This window comes from Pempheris klunzingeri, chromosome 17, assembly GCF_042242105.1.
Source record: "Pempheris klunzingeri isolate RE-2024b chromosome 17, fPemKlu1.hap1, whole genome shotgun sequence".
Classification (NCBI taxonomy): Eukaryota; Metazoa; Chordata; class Actinopteri; order Acropomatiformes; family Pempheridae; genus Pempheris; species Pempheris klunzingeri.
The window spans coordinates 5,921,570-5,940,834 of NC_092028.1; the positions used below are offsets into that span (position 1 = coordinate 5,921,570).

The window sequence follows — 19,265 nt, forward strand, 5'->3', positions numbered from 1 at the left end:
AGTGTGTGAGCTTTTTTGTACATCCTAGTCACTGGTTTTCATTCAGGCTGTATGGAAATCACAGACCTGGCACATCTCCCTGCAAATCTGAACATGCAAACAGCAGAGCATGATTAAAAAAAAAAATTTATTCCAGAATGAATAAACAGAACAGCCCTCAAGTGTCACACAATACTACATTTCCTTGAATTTCACATATATTGAGCAGAAGTTGGTCACTGGATCCAAATGATTATACAATCTATATGCTTTATGAATCTGAAAATAAAAAGACAACATCTACCCATCTAAAAACGTGTTTATGTAGTCCATCCCAAACAAAGTGGAAAAAAAAAAACAAAAACCAATACCTAGCTTGAATGTCTAGGATAATCTGATAACATTTAGTGGCACGGATTAGTTGGGCAACGCAGGAAAGCTGCAACTTTGGTGAGATCAAATCTATTATATGCATCAACTGCGCGTGCAACAATATCAAATGGAATATTTCAACAGATTCTTGACAGATCGGAGGAGAGCTAGCTAGATGTCTGGCACTGAGGAAGCCCTGACATCATTTAGGCTTCCTGTGCCTTGGCAGACAGTTAAGGGCCAAGTTAAAGTATAATATGGAACAACTTATTTATGAATGGGAGTCTGCTGGGAGGAGGGCCGTCTCAGTACTCGTCTCCTGGTGCCTCCATCTTGTAGCCGTTCTCACTGGAGACATAGCCATCAGCCGATGGCACCGACTGCTGGTCCATCATCATCCCATCCTGACTGTACTCCTCCATGTGTGGTGGGGCTCCGCCCTCATCCTCCTCATTGCCCATGTCATCTTGGGTGCTGATGTCTTCTCGGAGAGAGCCGTGGCGCTCCTCCCTGCGGTCACCCCTGTCTCTCTCCCCCCGATCCCTCTTGTGCTCCCTGTCTCTGTCCCGGTCTCCCCTGCGCCTGTCTCTGTCCCTGTGGCTGCGCCTACGGTCCCTGTCCCTGTCTCTCTCCCTGTCTCTACGCTCCTCCATGCCCTCACCCACTTCTCCTTCATGCTCCTCCAGTATCCGCTCCCCACCCTCAGGGGCACCGTCTCCCTGGCTGACCTCCTCCCCATCCAGCCCCTTGCCCCTCTCCCTCTCTCTTTTGCGATCCCGGCTCCTACTCCTTCTCTTCCGCTCTCGACTCCTCTCCCTACTCCTGCTGTCTCCTCCTGCAGCCCCCCCACGGTCCCTCTCTCGCTCTCGACGCCGGCTACCAACGTTGCCCTCTTCTACTCCTGCAACTGGTCTCTCTCTCTCCCTCTCTCGTTCCCGGGAACGGGTACGTCGACGGCGTTCGCGTGATCGGGACCTACGGCGTTCTCTCTCCTTGTCTCGGTCACGCTCCCGGCTGCGCTCCCTTCGTTCTCCACGCTCCCGATCACTATGAGCAGTCAGGACAAAGTGAAGACTGTTACACAAAGCAGAATACAAGTTTATAGCAAATGACAGGTCCTCCCAGAAAGTACTCACCCTGCTATTGGGCGATCATCATAACGTGATGCATCATCTCGGCCAGAGTGCTTGATGTTGACATCAGCTCCACCTCTCCTAGTGCCACCCAAACCACCACCTAGGTAAGAAAAACATGCAAATCATAAATGACACGAGTTACAGTAAACACTAGTTGCTGAAGGCAAAATATCTACCCATGAACCATGGCGTTGTTCAGAGAGGTAACAGTGCTGCATCAAAAGACCCATGAGGCAGCTTTGGAGCAGATGTGTTACTACAGCTAAGGTTAAATATGTACACAGAGGTCAGATTTCCAGGCTCATCAGCCAAACACAGCCGTTCATGTTCCTTTGGTGCAGCAGTATTTGATCCTGGAAAGCTATCATGGCAGCAAACATTTTGCAAACCAGCATAGCAGTTAGCCAAACTGTATATAGTATGCATGTTTAATCACTAGACGGGTGGGGAAAAAAAAAAAAAAAAAGGCAGCTGACCTAGCCTGCGAGGATGCCATCCCTTGACAGTGCGTCCTCGTTCCACGTCTACCAACACCCTTCTACCGTCAATCTTCTTCCCATCTGCATGCTTGTAGGCGGCTGGAGAAGAGGAATGGGGAGAGGGAAGACAGAGGTGAGATAAGAGTACAACTGCATCAATGTGGCCAAGGAAACAAACAGTGCATTATTATACTGACCAGGAGCAGGCGAGGCCGTGATGGCTGCTCTCTGGGTAAAAGCCGAAGGATAATGGGAGTAGACTTCCTTCCACCCGATGAGTGTTTGATAGGTTACATTTGTAACTGCATCGTTTAACTACCTAGTTTTCAGTTGTTCAGTCTATTAAATAGTGGTGAAAAGTGTATATTGCAGCCATTTAAGTTGTATGAAAATAATCTTGTGGCTATTAACTTAATATTTTGCTAGGATGCAGCTATATATCTATAAAAAAAAAAAAATCTATTACATCAGTAAAGCATGCTTTGCAAAATGTTTATATGTAGGTTCCTGAGAAACTGAAAACTACAGTTTGTAGTCCTGACACTTGATTTTGACCATTAATGTCTTACAGAGACTTGAGAATAAATTACTGATTGTACAGCATGTCAATGTTCAGGCAAATTCTATTTATGCATTAACAGCACAGAAGTTTCAAATATTGTGATATGGCAGTAGACTTTTCTGCAGATCAATCTGCTGAAACCTCTTACAAGCTTCATGAAGGAGAAATATGATGGAAGCAACCACGAGTAAGGAACTTTCATCAACAAGGAGTCTTCAGCATTTGGCATATGTCCAACCTCATATACATTCAGACTTTGTCCCACATCTCATCCCATTATACCACACAACAGTCTTTCGATGCATGATGGAAGGACTTGGCGAGATCCAGGTGGCTCATTCTGGGTGCTACACTGGTCTGACGTGCTGATGGTCCCTGATGGTAAAACTTTTAAGTCCAAGAGGAGGGCCTTACCAAAACCCATCAGTTATGGCATACAGTCTGAGGGCCTTACCAAATCCTCATATACAGTCTGAGGTCCTTACCAAATCCTCATATACAGTCTGAGGGCCTTACCAAATTCCCTCAGTCTTACTATACAGTTGATGGTCTTACCATAGTCCCTCACTTACGGGCCTTATGAAAGTCTTTGCCCTCAGTCGTAGGGCCTTACCAAAATCCCTCAGCACCACAATAGACATACTGTCACAACACCTATCAGGGGCCTTACCAGAACCCCTCAACTTCCTATGTTCACTAAGGATGACACCATCCCATCCAATGATAGGGCCTTACCAAACCCCCACCAGTCCTACCAAAACTGACCAACTGAAAAAAACAAAAACAAAAAAACAAACAAAGCAAAAAACGGCATACCTTCCTTACAGGAGTTGCCTTATCACAACCCTGACCAACTCATGAGAAAAACTTTTGTTTTTAAACTAAGAACTCAATGAAGTCATGTTCCTAACGCTGACGTGTTTCTAGATCTAAAGTGACCTGATATATCAACTGACAACCGATTTTGGGCGTCCAAGGTCTAAACTTATATACTGATATGTCATAAGGTGAAACTGCAGGAACTGTTTCTTTGAAATCTGTATGGCTACATTAACTACCATCTACCTTTGGTTATGTAGTGAACAAATAATGTATGAATAGCCCATTTAGCAGAATTACCAAGAAAGTTCCCCTCATTTGCCTTTTCTGTTAAAGCCAGCTCAGACTTGTTAGTCAGGATAGTATTATGCATCAACATTGCATTGATTTTCTAGACTACATGGGGTCGTGAACTGTATTTAGCTAAACAGGTTCTACAGCCTGCCAGCCACTCAAGGTTGTGATGACAAAATTAGGAGTTTGGGGAGAGTATTAATGGTATTAACAGTATAGATTGACATGCACTCATTACAGTTGAGTTAATGCCCACCTTCCATCATCTACATGTTGCAATGCCTTTTTAGCACCGTTATCTAGCATAACATTTGAGAGCCACTATGTAATCATTTTCACCATCACCAGGTGACAATGAATTGTAGGTTATCTTACACCTGCAGACTTTATTAGAATACTAATAAAGCTACATTTGTTTTGCTACATTCTGAATCCGCTGACCAAAAACTTTCCTCTCATTTTTCAGTATAATTAAAGCACAAGCATTTTCAAGACTTTAGAAACCTTTATAAATCACACCTAAATAAAGTACAAATACCATCACACCCAAAGTAATCAATGTATGTTAGCAGCTGTTCAAACTAACTTAGATTGTACGTTTTGATCAAGCGCATTCAATGCTTATTAGGGTTTACGTGAGCGATAACGGGGATGCAACACCATATAATGTTGAAAACCCACTTTTTTAAAGAGCATAGGCAATTGCAGTCCTTTTCCAAACCTTGAAAACGTAACGGCTAGAATCAAGCCTGGCAATTTACTGCTATGCCACAAGAAAGACTGAAAATTGCATTACAACTTTTCCGAAAAAGCTGCTTTAAAGTCATTCACAGCATTTATCAAAAGGAACTCCACAAGAAGCCTTTACAACTGACAGCTATAACACCACATTTGGCTCTCTCTTTCAGCTACAGCTAAGTCGTTGCTATTTCAAAGCATACGCCCTCAGTAACATGAGGTGGCTTTAACGTAAAACGGCAGAATCATTGGGCAACATTTGATTCACTAGTCAAGGGTGCGTTCAATGGTCAAAGCCTAACATCCAAGTAGTCGTGATTGCATTGAAAGTTCTTTAGGGCTTGCAAAGATAGATGCTTTACCCATTGAACGTAGCTCCTCTTCCCTATGTAGGAGATGGAGGGTGGAAAGAAATCTTACCCATCATACAAACCCATTATACCAACCATATACTGAGCTGTGGTAGTAGGGTGTAGATGTATCATAACCATCATCATCTGCCAGCCAGCTCTGGCCAATAGCCATCACAGATTGGCGGCTGCAGTGGCAATGAGAACAACACACAGTTAATATACCGTTTAGCCCCACATCCCCCCTCAATTTACCCCCTGCTGTGACTACATGCTAGCTGTGATTCAGCAACTCTGGTCTGGAAGAGCTGATTACACTAATATCCCAGAATGGTGTCATTGTTGTTAAACGGCACCATTCACTTGTCTAATAAGACAGCACTCCATACATCGGCTTAAAATATCTCACAAGCGTGGTAAAATTGAACTAATCTCACCATGACCAGGGTTGAAGACCACCAATAAATACTTGAACAAACAAACTCAATGCCTAGTCATACAAAAGATGGGTTTCCATACAGTCCTTGACAAATTTCTGGTAAAAACCCCATTCACTGCTTGGTGACCAGTCTGACCGAGCTTACCATTAGAGTCCAACCAGGAGAGCTGCTCTTCCACAGAGCTACAACGCCTAACAGCTAAAAGACAATGTGCCCTTTGACAGGCAAACATGTTCAGGTTCACAGATGAAAGACACAGTTCTACCTCTTGGTCCTCCCATTTCCCCCAAGAATCCCCACTGAATGAAACACTTCCCCTCCTCAAACACACCATTAGTCAACTGATGACACGCATAAAACAGACACACACACAGCACACAACCACCAGACTCTGCTTTCAACATGCAAATTGAAGAACTGCAAGAAGTAATTGGATTCCTTTGATACCATAACCACCAATTTGCTCGTTAGGAAATAATCTCTTTCCCTTGGTGTTAAAGACAGCTGCCACCCCAGTATCATTACAAAAATGTCAATATAGAATAAAGGAAAGGGGGTTCAACCGAAGAACCAGCCCCCGTGTCACAGTGATGAACATGTGATCATATGTAGAGAGGTTTTGGCTCAGAATTCTACGTTGGTACTCACAGTGCATGTCTCGTTCATGCTCATACTCAATGAATGCATAGCCTCGAGGTTTCCCCGTCCTCTTGTTGTAGACTATGTAAATCTGAAACAAAAAAAAAGGTGTTGAATTTATGTCACATCAGCAGTGTGTGAAAGTACATAGCAGTGTCATGCAATCCAAAACCAAACTTCTAACAAAAACCAGAGTTGAATCAAATTCTCCGATAGACAAGAACAAATTTCTGCTTTTTAAATGTGCCATGTAATACAGGACGTTACACTGTATAAGCACTCCACTTTTCCAATGACTAAGCATATCTTTCCCATTATTTTGGTACTTATTTTAAGCTTTCAACCCTTACAATACAGTTGGTGTCATCAAGTGTAGTTTGCACACCTACTATAAACAAGTTAATAAGTATAGACTATAGAGAAACTGCAGCTAAACTTACCCGTTTGATGGGGCCATAGACCTCAAACTCACGGCGAAGCTTGGACTCCGTAGTATCATAGTTCTACAGTAAAGACAGTGGACCATTAGACATAAACGGTAACCCACAGACCTGGTGCAAGAACATTTAGGGGAGAGAAAAATAAAACCATGTGTAATTTTGACATACTCACCACTCGTGCAACAAACAATGTCTTGAAGGCATCCCCTTGTGCATTGGGGTCATTGTGGGGGTCCCCTGAATTAGGAAAGCAGGATTAGTGTAAGCCCAGAGGATACAGACAGTGGAAAAGCTGTATGTCACGCTAAAAACTTACAAAGCTTGAGCTCTGTCTCCACCACTGCTTGCCTCCTCTCAATCTTCTCTCGTCTCTGCAAAACATTTGCAAGAAATGGTCAGTCCTCAACAGTCACCCAGTGAAGGCACTCACAATGCAAATGCTCATGATTTAATGATCTGATACAAAATACAGGAAGCTCAGCTTCTTACAGTCTGTGGATTTCATTTCCAGTAAATCTTGGTGCTTAATGTGTAAGATCATACTCTACACACAGTTTTAAGTTTGACATTATACATTTCATAAAGGTTTGTTCAAAGATTGTACAATTGTACAAATTTAGACTGGAATCTGGGGTTGGCTACATGCAAGTTACTACACAGACCTTAACCATAACCCTCTGTCTTTTCTGTGAATGTTGTTAAAAAGTGGTTATGTTAGTGCTACCTGCATCTAGTTGGGGCTGAACATAATCAACCCAAATGTCTGTGCTTTCATTGTTAGTGACTGATGCAGAGTTCTACTTTTGTACTATCTGCACAACTGGTCTGTAGTAGCCAGTCAATTGTGTGCCGTGCACATACTTGTGACGCATCCCATGTCAGAACCAGTATCTTCACAGGCCATGAAGGAGAAAGTTCTTTAAATGCCCCCTTTATTAAATACAAACATGCATCCAAACTATCAGATCTCACCTTTCTCTCCAGCCGCTCCTCACGGGTCTCTGCCCTGGTTGGTGGAGGGGCATCTCTCGGGTCCTGAACACAGCGGAAAGATAAAAACGTGGGAAATGTGGCAATGGAGAAGAGAAAGTGGACATTAAAAGCATATGAATACTACAGGTGTTTAAACACTCACCTCGAAGTGTCTGATGAACGGTGCGATGCCACTGTAGGGTTGGTTGTGATGTTTCTCGTGGGGCAACTTTTCAAGCTGGGGCAGGAAAGGTATAGGGTCCCTCGGTGCAAAGAGGGCCAGCAGGTTCGGGGGTAAAAACTGCGTCATCTTTCACCTAAACCAAAAGTAAAATGTAGAAATGAACCATAACTATTATCGGAAAGGTCGCGAAACTCTACTGGTAAATAGCAGGCCAACAACAATGACGGAAGCTCGCGCGAGTTAGCATAATGTGCTAACGCTAATGTTGTCTTCAATACGACGACTTCCTTATTGGCCAGACATCATTACTTTCATAAAATCATTGTACACACCATAGATGAAAATTATGCGACACAGCATGCTATAACAGTTTTATCTCGGGTTATCACCTCAACAGGGTGATGTTAGTTAAGCGTTGAGACATTATTAGAGCCCTTTGCGTTAGCCTTGAAGCTAACTATGCTAACAAGGAGCCTCGAGCGAAATTCTTACCTTCTCTCCTCCAAAGTCTTAACAAAAATCAGACCATGGACCACAGGAAGAGCGTGCGGCATATGCAGGTCTCCTGGACCAACTAACTCTCGCAAAAATACACAAACAATAACTTAACGGCGGACCGCAAAGGGGGCCCAGATCATGTATCGTAAAGTAATTGAATGTGAGCGTGCTGCAACTGTTCTAAAAAAGTAAAATGGCGGGATGCCGTAAATCGAAGACTTCCGACGTAAACAGGCGCGAATCAATTCCAATTCAGCACACACCGCCAAGTGGTGACGGTGTGTCATGGCAGTGTAGGTACAATCAACTTCTTTTCGTCAATTATGTGCTTGCATGTATAAACGTAATGAAATATCTTTGAATCTTTTGCTCTCCATTAGAAAACCAACCAGGTAATTCTTAATGTAGGTACTGAATTGTTGAAATAAAGGAAACGTCCGTACAGCCACTAACTTATAGGCCTTTGTAGCAAGTGGCAAAACATCCATTCTGTACATGCAGGGAATACTAAACATACTTCACAGTGCTTACATGCACCATTGTTTTTGTCAGTTTCATGCCTTTTAAATGACTTTTACACTGAATACATGGTGGTGATCATTCTTTAAATATGAGCCTTTAAATATAACCCAAAATGACTTTGCTTTGTGCAGCCTTCTGTGCAGTAAATTCTATTGAAATAGTCACGTGAACTCTGTTGATCTTTTTGGATTACTGCAGATGATTAGTCTGTGTATAACTGTACCACTTCATGGTCACCATCAGCAACAAACAAAGCTTTCTATACCACTGTTGATTATTTACCAATAATGTTCATTTTATCCAATAAGTACTTGGGGACAGATAATGCAAATAAAGAACAGACTAAGTAAAAAAGAAAAGTCCAATCTTTTGTGTACTGGTTTTCAAACAATTATATTTTGTTGATCTAGTCATTATATAAAGAGATTTAGCAACTTTCTCAACCTCAGTAACACATGCACACAAAACACAGACAGCAGAATCAAAGAACTGAGAGATCAAGTGTCAGTGTATTTGAACCATTATCATTCAGCTGTCTAACTCACCTACGGCTCCAACTTGCATACTGTCTGCAAAGACACAGAGACAGAAGGAGGGAGGGGAGATTTGGTGTAGTGTCCTTACAGTATTGTACGACATATTTTGGTGTATGCAACTGGGTATTACATCTCCCCTTAGCTTGGATATGATATACATGGGGGTGGGGGAGACAAACTAGCATGAACACCTTATCCAATGCTATTGAAAACATAACCCTGCAATTAATACCACCATTGCAAAGCTTTTAATGGACACGATCAACAAAAATTAAAAACTGCAAGCTACACAAAGATAGTATTTATTGCAGGGTTGGTCTACTGGACTGTATCAGATTACACAGGTGTGCATGATAGCATCCACTTCCTGAACATTGTATACATGTATACATTTTCTATGCAAGACATATTTACAGTGAGATCACAGAGATAAGGGGAGAGACCTCCATAAGATCACATAAAAGCATAGACAAGGTGGGCTATGAAAACAATAAAAATGTTAGACAAGAACAATCAGTGGATGGCCCAGATGTTGAGCACAATGCCGTGTGGGGGAACAAAGTCTATCAGGCAGAGGAATGCAGCTCCCTGTCATCCCTCTCTTCTTCATCCATTTTGCGTCCATGTTTCCGGAAGTATTTGTAGCGCTGGACGTACAGCTTCACAAGGTTGCTGACTTTGACAGGGTTGATTTCCCCGGTACGGCTGTGGCAGATCTGAGATAACGACACAGTGTGATCAAACGTGTTAATACTGTATTATAAGTAATAATAAGTGTTATCGAGAACATTATCTAAAATGCACATTTAAATATACGCACTGGTGACACACTACGTGTCACTTGGTGCGTGTGCTGAGGCTGACCTTATGCACAGCTTTCCTGAGGATGTCTTTGTATTCATCCTTGTTGATGTCTTTGCGCTGATAGTAAGGTTTGATGGCGAGCTTCACCTCCTCCACTGCCCGCTCCTGGGTGTGCAGCTTCTTCAGGTACTGGGCAGATTCAGACAAAAACAGACACGGTAAAGTTATGAATAATAAATAATAATAAAACAAAAAAAAACAGTGTGTTTGTGCCCACTTGGCTTCCCGTTGCAAGTGGTATCAAGCTACCGCTTTCAGCAGGCATACTACCAGGCACTGGAAAAACATTAAGGAAAAAACATTTTTGAATCATATATAAACTATTTGATTTTTAATAATTTAATCACTATTTGAATATTTGACAATCATATAGAATTGTCATTCTACTATGCAATGTAAATTGTGCTCCCCTTACACTACACAAGAAAAGCTATTTTTCATGGTGGAGTGTGGAGGTTCAGTCAGGGAGTCTCAAAGCTTCTCAAAAATGTGCCATGGTGCAGAAACATAAACCCAAATTAGAGCTGAAAGAGGAAACTTTAGATAAACCATACTGTAGGTTTATATTTTTTTATGTTACAAAACTGCCTTGAGTGTGTAAAATGTGAAGGACCTGAAAAATAAAACTAAAGACTAGAAGATATTTTCATTATATACACTATATACAGGCATGCACTGTCATATTTGCATACCACCATACAGTAACATGGTTTTGGTTGTGCTTGCATTACAGAATCCTTGCACTGTAAACTGCTCTTGCATACTGAAGAAGATTGTACAAGAAAGCAATTTGATCTCTTGAGATAAAGGCCCCTGTTACATTTGTTGAGCAGAATGTATCTTAATTCAGCTGGATAACATTTGCAAATTTTGTGGTTAGTACAATGTAGATGTATATACATAATGTGTAATTTAATTTTCTTTTTGTTAGAAATGAATTTTTATCAAATTAGTATAGGAAAAAAGTATTGTTCAGGCAGTATCTAAGTTAAGGTATCTGTACCAGTGCTGAAAATGATACCAGGGCTTGGCCTATGTAATGCTCTGTTCTACTCTCTCTTTTGAGATTTTTTTTTTCAAGTTAAAGGATCTTTTTTTGTTTCATCACCTTGGTGGGAATGGACTTCGTTAATCCATGACTACACCCTTACCTTGTCAGGGTCTTTGCTCTCGTTGTCCCATCCAGTGTCACCAGAGCTCCCAGTCATTCCAGACAGCCCCACGGGCATGATGGAGGGCGGGGTCTGTGCACATCCACCACCTATGGAAGGGTGTAGCAGTGATGGTGGAGTTTTGGTGCAGCCAACCAATGGGAGGGAGCTGTGGAGGATGAACTGGGCTGGGCTCAGACCAGGGGGCGGAGGGAGAGAGGGAGGGGGAGGGATCTGTGAGGAGGAAGAAGCGGCAGAGGAGGAAGGAGGGTGCTGCTGGGACTGGCTCTGATTGGCCTGTGAGAGGATCTGCATGACAGACATAAGAGAAAGCAATAGAACAATCAGACCTGATTTTGCTCCCAATTCATTTCCATGTGAGACAAGACAAGTCAAATGTGCCTCCAGTCATGAATTTACCCACCTCCTTCAATCTGACTGAACCTCATTCACAAAATCTCATGTCTCTCCCATATATTGATAGTTTGAGAGAGAGGGTGAGCTTGACCTCTCAGTTTTTTTACTGTTCTTGACTGTTTTTGACTGCACAACAAAATAACTCAAGCAGCACAGAAGAGATGGTGCAAGGACAGTGACAGAGATAGAACTTGGATAAAATGATGTTAAATGTACTTGGTGGAGTGCTGTTAGCACGCGAACAAAGCAAACTCTTAGATTTATGTTTACAATCCTATTTGCACCGTTTGGTTGATGGATCATCAGCAACTGACCAAAACCAGCCATCTGTCAAACAGAATGCACCAGATAAAGTCACGTACTATTACACCACGAGCAAGTACAGCCTGTGTTTCTGAAACTTGGCTGTGCTTTTTTTCCCCCCAACAATGGAACCACATCTTAATAACATATTTAAAAAAAGAAATCAGAACATTAACTTCAAATCAAGACTGATGAGAATGACAGAAATGAAATCAGTGAACATCACGCTCACCTGGCTGGTAGCTTGAATGAACTCTTGTGCTTTCGCTCTGCTGGCAATGTTGGCCTCCTCCATTTTAAAGAGCAGAGCAGTCACTGAGAGGGAGAATGACAGAGACCACTACTTCAGGAAAAGGACATTTACATTCATAGGGCTGAACATAAACTGATGATAACAGAATACATGGTATGATTTATTTTATACAGTAACTTGATAGATGATAGGTTTCCTGTCTCTAGAACAAGTTTGTAAAATAAAGTACATATAACTTTATAATGTTTCTTTGCCTCTTCAAATTGTTGATGTTTCATAATAACATGACAGACTTCTGTGAATCTAAGGAGGGAACTCACACGCTAGAACGCCTCCAGTTGTGCAGTCCACCCCAGTCTGCAGACTCCAGGGGAGGGCAGGCGCTGCTGGAGGGGGAGGAGGAGGGAGAGGTTTACTAGCAGACGAGGAGGACACAGAGGAGGAGGAAGAGGGGTCTGATGAAGATAGAGGCAGAGAAAGAGAAGTGAGTCCACAGCCTGCTGAAGAGGACGAGCAAGGAGGTGAGGCCAGAGATTTGGGTGCCTCATCGGGAGCAGGGGGCTTGGCAGTGGGTGTAGACAAGGCAATGCTGAGGCCAGCTCCCTGGGGGGTGGACAGGCTGGACGGACTGGACGCTGGGAGTGTGGGGCTGGTCTGAGTTGGACAGTCTTCAGCTAGGAAAGAAGGGTCTGGAGTCTTACAGCTGCTGTCCACAGTCTGAGAATCTGGCGAAGACTCCCTAGTGTCCCGCAAAGGAGCCATCGAGGGGGGAGGTGTGTGGGGTGGCGAGGATGAGGGTGGGAGCACACTGGTGGACGAGGATGAAGACGACGAAGAAGAAGAAGAGCAGGGTGCAGGGCCAGCCTGGCCAGTATGTGGACTGACTGACTTGCTTCCATCTCCAACAGCTGACTGGATGTCTAAGGAGGCTCCACCCCATCCCTCAGATGTAGCTTTTGTCTGGCTACCGTCTGCAGCTGTCGACGCTGCAGCTCCACCTTTTTCTCTCGTCTTCTTGGCCAGGCGACGGCGGCGCTTAGTTGCCAAAGATGATGAAGGGGACGAGGCAGAGGAGGAGGTGGATGTGGTGGAGCTTGGTTTTGTTTTCTTGGATTTCAGTCCTGCAGGACTGGTTAAGGAGGATGGTGGTGCAGCTAGGCTGCTGCGCTTGCCCATACTGCCCAGTTCTTTACTGCGGCTGCCAAGTGACAGCGGCTCTGAGCAAGGTTTGAGGAACGGAGACCTGCTCTCATTGTCCCTGCAGAAAACTACTGCAATTGAGCCACCCACCACAGAGCCCCCAGCACCCCCGCCTGTACCTCCTGGCCCTAGGAGGTCCATGCCCAGCTTTCCAGAGCCAACTGTAGCCCCCGTGGTGCTGCTCACGCCCTCACGCACCAGCACAGACACTTTGGACTGAAGCTTGCCTTTCCGACTGTTGCCAGTCTCTTTCTTGGATTTGCCAGAGCGACCCAAATCTTTTCTGCTGCCTTTGTCCCGATCTTTGTCCTTTCCCATCTTCCTGGCACGCTTTGCTGGCGCGAGGCCAGTTGAGACAGAGGCAGAGCCAGAAGTGACTGTCAGTGAGGAGAGGCATTTGCTTTTGGTTCTATTGGAAGAGGACGAGGAGGATTCAGATTGGCCAATTTTCTTTAATGTGCGAGATTTCTTTTTCGGGTGATGTCGTCCAGTCTTGGGGGCACTTTTAGTTTTCGGGCTGGGGACAGGTGGTTCTGGAGGCAGGGCAGTAGGTGGTGTATCCTCCAAAGATGGGTAGTCCGAGTCCAAAGCCTCACCATCCAAAGACAACACGTCAATCTCCAATTTGTCTGAATAGTGGTCCGACTCGTAGCTGTGATACCTTGGCGGTGAGAGCGACTGTGATCGGCTGTGACAACTTCCCCGATCCTCCACCTCTCCAGCCGAATGCCATTTCCTCTTCTTCTTCCTCTTGTGAGGCTTGTCAGATTCTTGCGTGGGCCGACAGGGGGAGGTCGGGGCCAGCCTCGGAGAGCCGGGTACGGTGGTGGTGGTTGTGGTGGTGGTGACTGTGATGGTTCGCTTGATGGCAAAGAGGTCAGACCCATTGAGGTCTTGGATAGACGGCGGGACAACAGGACGACCGTCCCGTCGCCGTTCCATCTCACGCTGCCTGTCTCTATCACCTTCCCTCTTTTCCCTGCTTCTTTTGGATCTCTTTGAAAAGCCCCGCTCTCTGCTGCTTGAATGTTGTCTTCCCTTCCTTTCCCTCTCCTTGCGAGAGCTAGAATCTTGATCTCTTTCATCTCTTCTACGGCCACTGGTGCGATTTTGCTCTCCCTCCCCATCCCTGTCTCTCTCTCTTCCCGTGTCTCTATCCCTCTCTCTGTCTCTGTTTCTATCTCTCTCCATGTCTCTAATTCTGTCCCTGTCTCTCTCTTTATCTCTATCTCTTTCCCTCTCTCTGTCTTTATCTCTTTCCCTCTCTCTGTGTCTTTCTTCAGAAAGGCTTGAAAAGGAGTGTCTAGTGTGGCCCCCTCTTCCTGAGGAGTTGCAGGATCGTGACGCCTCTGGGCTGCTGTGATGTCTTTTCTTCCTCTTTCGGCTACTGCTCCTGCTGCTTCTGATTCCTTTTACCTCCTTCCCAGTCTTGTGCCCCCGCTCCTTTTCTTTGCTCCTCTCCCGACCTCCCTCTTTGTCCTTCCTTCTCTTCTTTCTTCTCTCCTCCTTCTCCCCAGACTTCCTATCCTTGCTTTTCTGGCGGTCACGGTCCTTGGAGCTCTTGGAGGATTTGCGGTTCTTGCTGCCTTGCTCCACAGGGGGTGTGAGAGGGGAGGAGGGCGTAGAAACTGGCGGATGGGAGGGAGGAGGTGGTGGCTGAGGAGAGAGGGGGGAAGAAGCAGGAAAAGAGAGATATCTTTCCTTCCGCCTGCTGACCAGTTTCCGTCTCAGATCCTCCACTCCTACCACAGGCTCGTCCTCGGGGTCCCTGTCCACCTCCCAGGTGCCCTCTGTACGCACAGACACAAAGCCGTCCCCATCCAGCACCCGGAGGATGCGTTCTGGCTTTGAACCAAAAAAGGAGACGCTGGGAGAATTCAAGGGGAGGAGTTCTCCAGCTGCTCTCTTATTGCTTCCTTCTCTGTCAGCAGCACCAACTATCTCCCCTTCCTCTATCTCAGAGTCAGCACTCTCCCTCTGCTCTCCAGCTTTGGTGGTGCTATAGTTCACTCTCCTCCTCAGAGGGAGCTGGGCGGCCAGACAGGGGCTTGGCAGATTAGTTAAGGTGTCAGTAGAATCTGGAGGTTCTTCCTCTTTCTCCTCGTCATTATCTCTGTCAATGTTTCTCTTCAACCCCCTCACTTTGCCACTCCCCTCATCTGCGTCTGATGCTGGAGAACCAGTGGGGTCAAAGGGGTCATATTTCTCACCTTCCCCCTCCTCCCCCTTTACTCCCTCAGTTGGATGGAAAGGATCATACATCTCCTTTTCCCTGCCCTCTTCTTCACAATCAACACCTGACTGCACTGAAGTGTGAGGGAAGGAATCCGAAGAAGTGGTGTTGGGTGTAGGCGTGGAGAGAGACTGCGCTGCTAGAGAGGCAGAGGTGGAGGACACCCTGGCCACCTCCGTCCGCTGGGGCTGACTCTTTACATGGTTCTGATAAACTGACGAGTTGGCACAGACAGAGGAGGACGTCGACAAGGGTGAAGATGGATCAGATGAAGGGGAGGACAGAGACAGGGAGGGAGAGCGGGGTGGAGGGCTCCTGGCAATCTCTCTAACTCCACTTGGGGAAGAGGAGGCGGCAGGCCTCCTTTTGAAGCCTGATGCTGGAGTCAAGTCCATGGGCCAGGAAAACTGGTGATCCAGATGTCAGACAGAGGGACCTGGAGGTCGGTAGAGACGAGCAAGGCCACACCGGAAAAATGGAATCCAGGAATAAACCTAGTAGAAAGGACAAGACACATGCAGTCTTTATCCTACAATGAAAATCTAACTGGAAATGTTAAACTCACAGAGGCAAAAGCAACCTGTGACATCATTAGTGACCATTTCAATGATCTTGCAGGGGTATAAAATGGTTAATTACTTATAAGTAATAAATTTCGCATTGACAATTCCACTTCTGCATTCTATTCATTTGAATTTCTATTCATCTGAAGGCAGAAATAATGTGCAGAACAGAGCCTGACTGAGGATTTGCTGTTTTTTTTGCAAGGACAAAAAATAAGATCCTGTTTGTCTATATTATAGGTGTACCAATACATCAGCATGACCAATATTAACCTTATCACAGATATATCTCCAACATTGCATACATCTGCCAATAAATAATAAGAAATGATAGTAGAGTCCACAATCAAACATTTGGTATTAGCTTTGCCGTGTGAGGTTTCACTTAGGATAAAGAACAAACCAGAGAATGTTTGAGATAATGTTCTCAATGATAACAACAGGTAGAGATTATATGTCCAAGAGGAACTCATAAGTGCAATGTATGATTCATGCTAGTCAGTCTGTGGTGTACAGAGCATATGCTGATCATATTGTGCATACAGCCTAGATATACATTAGTAACTAACAATATTTTACCACAACATGCAGGTGTGTAAACAGAGACACCTCCTACAGAGGAGAGGAATGTTCCACTAAAACTTTGCTGTTTCATGTACTTAAATACAGCGAGGAGCTAGACAGGGGCTTTGGAGCCAACAATGAACTAGCATCAGAGGAACAGGACAGAGAGATCAGCTTCAGTGAGAGTGATCCTCAGACCAAGCAGGAGTCAAACAAGTCACGTTTTGACATTTCGATCTGCTCACCACCACTTTTGTTTACGCCTAACATTTAAATGCAAGTTAGCAAAGTGTTAGAGTTCAGGATAGTTGATATTAGTTACAAAATCAGGCTGCTGGGTTATACTAACCACCACCATGACTAGTGATGGCTCGGTGCAGAGTCAGTCCAGTCTTGCAGCCCATTGTTTTTCTAGGTTGCTGTTTTGCCAAAGTCTTGAATGCTTGAATGCTTTCTGATGCTGAACTTTCTCATTTTCTATCTTTCCGGAGTAGCGTTTACTAACTCAATGCCTTTGTGACTCTTGATGGTGACAGAAGAAACGGCATGTGTCTTGCTTTCTTTTACACTTTGCTGTAAATGAGCTCCCTCTTAGCCAGTGTTCACCTGAACGTTCATGTTGACGCTGGGAGACGCCGATGCTAGCTCGCTCAACATCGTTGCAGATAAAGTTGTACACGTCGACTACATTATTTGGAATCCGGTTCTGTCGCTGGCCATAAATGAGACGTAGCTTCATTAATGTTGTATTGCTGCACACCCTGTGTAAGGATGTGTCGGCAGCAGGCGTTCCGTTAGCTGCCTAGCTAATTTAGCTTACAGTAGCTAGCTAGCTAAAGGCAGCAAGAGGGGCTGTGCGCTAATGAGTTACCTTCAGTCCGGAAATATGCAGTACCAGATTAAAGCCTCCGTCTTGCATTTGCCGGCATCTCTTCTTATGGCCTCAAATTAACCGTTAGAGTACAACATTAACTGCTTTTTGCCGTTTTAAAACCGCAGCAGCAGCAGCAGCCCCATTCCCTCAATCGCCGCCATCTTCCTTCCCCTCAAACCGGACGACAAAGCATGATGGGAAACATAGTTTTGTGCGCATTCATCACTGGTCCGTGTCTTCCTCATGTCTCCTCTAAATAACATTACAGCCCCATTCAAATGAGAGATGATCACATTTAACATCAGTGACAGACAGATATGTCGTAGCATTACATTTAAAGCAGTCAAAGCTATCAATCAGCCACTTTTAGGTCTATCAAGTTGCTGACGCAACTATTGAACGTGAATAATTATTAGCATTAACAATGGCAAATTTGAATTAATTTACAGATTGATTCGTTAAAAAGCTTTTAACTTTAAAAAGCTTATTCATTTCTTGTGCATTTAAATAAGGCACACGAAATAATATAAAATAAAATAAAACAACAAATATATCTCAATTATCTCATAATAGATTTTTTAAAATGAAACTGGAATGCATTTTTGCTGGAACTTTTTGTTTTCATTTTGTGATTGCTGGAATTTAAAGACGCCCTTGAATCTATAATCAGTACATCAGCTAAAAATGATGACAGGAAACATTTTCCATAAGTAAGTATTATTGCTTGTTGTATTTAGTTTAACAACTTTAACATGTCTAGCATCATCAGATCTGGTGGCTCAGCATTTTCAATTCATATAACTTTTATTATCATTTATTCAATTATCAAGGGGAAAATTTAAATATTTGTACAGATTTTTTTATTTCAAAATTGATTACACAAACCAAGTCGAGCATATATAAAACATCAAATATCCACTTTGGAATCATAAACAAGATGCATTAAATCATATGCTGTGACACAACCAAAGCATTTTGCACTCATTTGCAATCCCAACAAAAGCAGAATCTTTACAGCTAAAACATAATGCTGCCAAAGGAGACTGGGAGAAGCTACTAGCAGCTCTTCAAAAGAGAAGAGAGCCTTTATTCGGCCCCAAATGTCCCACAACTATATTTACATGGACATCCAGGAGCCACAATGACGTGGTAAGATTTGGTAAGAGACACACACACACACACACACACACACACACACACACACACACACACACACACACACACACACACACACACACACACACACACACACACACACACACACACACACACACACACACACACACACACACACACACACGATTAAGGCCACATGAAAGCCAAACTTCTGAATTGCGAGAGTTTAAAGTGAATTTTGAAAAAAAAAAAAATCTCTCCCCCCTAAGATTTTCAGAATACAGCTTCAATTATGAAATAATTTTTTTCATTCCAACCTTGAACTAATAATTCTAGCTTCTCACAATTCTCAGCCCGCAGTTTCTTTTTCAATGGACCCTTATCTTCTGGGAAACATCTACTCTATAAGAGAAAGCACAAAACAAACAAGGCAAAATACTTTCCATACAACAGCAGTATGTTTGGAGAGGTTTGGAGAGTTTGTTTGTAGCATCCAGTCAATGTGATACCAATGACAAATTAGCCTTTATATTCCTGGATTTTCATAGTACAGAGAACAGCTTGTATGGCAAAGTGGTCAATACATATGGCATGGAACATTTCGGAATTTATTTTCACTTTGAATAAAATACAGACAGTACATAGGCACAAAATAAATTCCAAAAAGTTTATAGTGCATATTGGAAACAATGTGCACTAAAAACTGAATGGCTCTCTTTAAACTACAATTTCTTGTGCACAAGTTTTCTTGTATGCACATGTTAACA

General features: G+C 43.8%; 2 protein-coding genes across 2 annotated transcripts; both read right to left on the minus strand.

Annotated features, from left to right (window-relative positions):
- Positions 1 to 108: 108 nt before the first annotated feature.
- Positions 109 to 8,081, minus strand: snrnp70 (small nuclear ribonucleoprotein 70 (U1)). The gene is made up of 10 exons (XM_070847171.1): positions 7,897 to 8,081; positions 7,384 to 7,537; positions 7,221 to 7,283; positions 6,565 to 6,619; positions 6,421 to 6,485; positions 6,249 to 6,311; positions 5,818 to 5,899; positions 1,964 to 2,065; positions 1,488 to 1,587; positions 109 to 1,398 (listed from the first exon to the last, which is right to left on the minus strand). The coding sequence occupies exons 2-10, from the start codon at positions 7,528 to 7,530 to the stop codon at positions 657 to 659; spliced, it is 1,419 nt and encodes a 472-aa protein (XP_070703272.1). The 5' UTR covers positions 7,531 to 7,537; positions 7,897 to 8,081; the 3' UTR covers positions 109 to 656.
- Positions 8,082 to 8,914: 833 nt separating this feature from the next.
- On the minus strand, positions 8,915 to 17,548 carry scaf1 (SR-related CTD-associated factor 1). Its single transcript, XM_070847648.1, has 6 exons — positions 17,380 to 17,548; positions 12,269 to 15,875; positions 11,928 to 12,010; positions 10,976 to 11,284; positions 9,825 to 9,953; positions 8,915 to 9,676 (listed from the first exon to the last, which is right to left on the minus strand). Exons 2-6 carry the CDS (start codon positions 15,774 to 15,776, stop codon positions 9,527 to 9,529), a joined length of 4,179 nt encoding a protein of 1,392 aa, XP_070703749.1. The 5' UTR covers positions 15,777 to 15,875; positions 17,380 to 17,548; the 3' UTR covers positions 8,915 to 9,526.
- Positions 17,549 to 19,265: the final 1,717 nt, after the last annotated feature.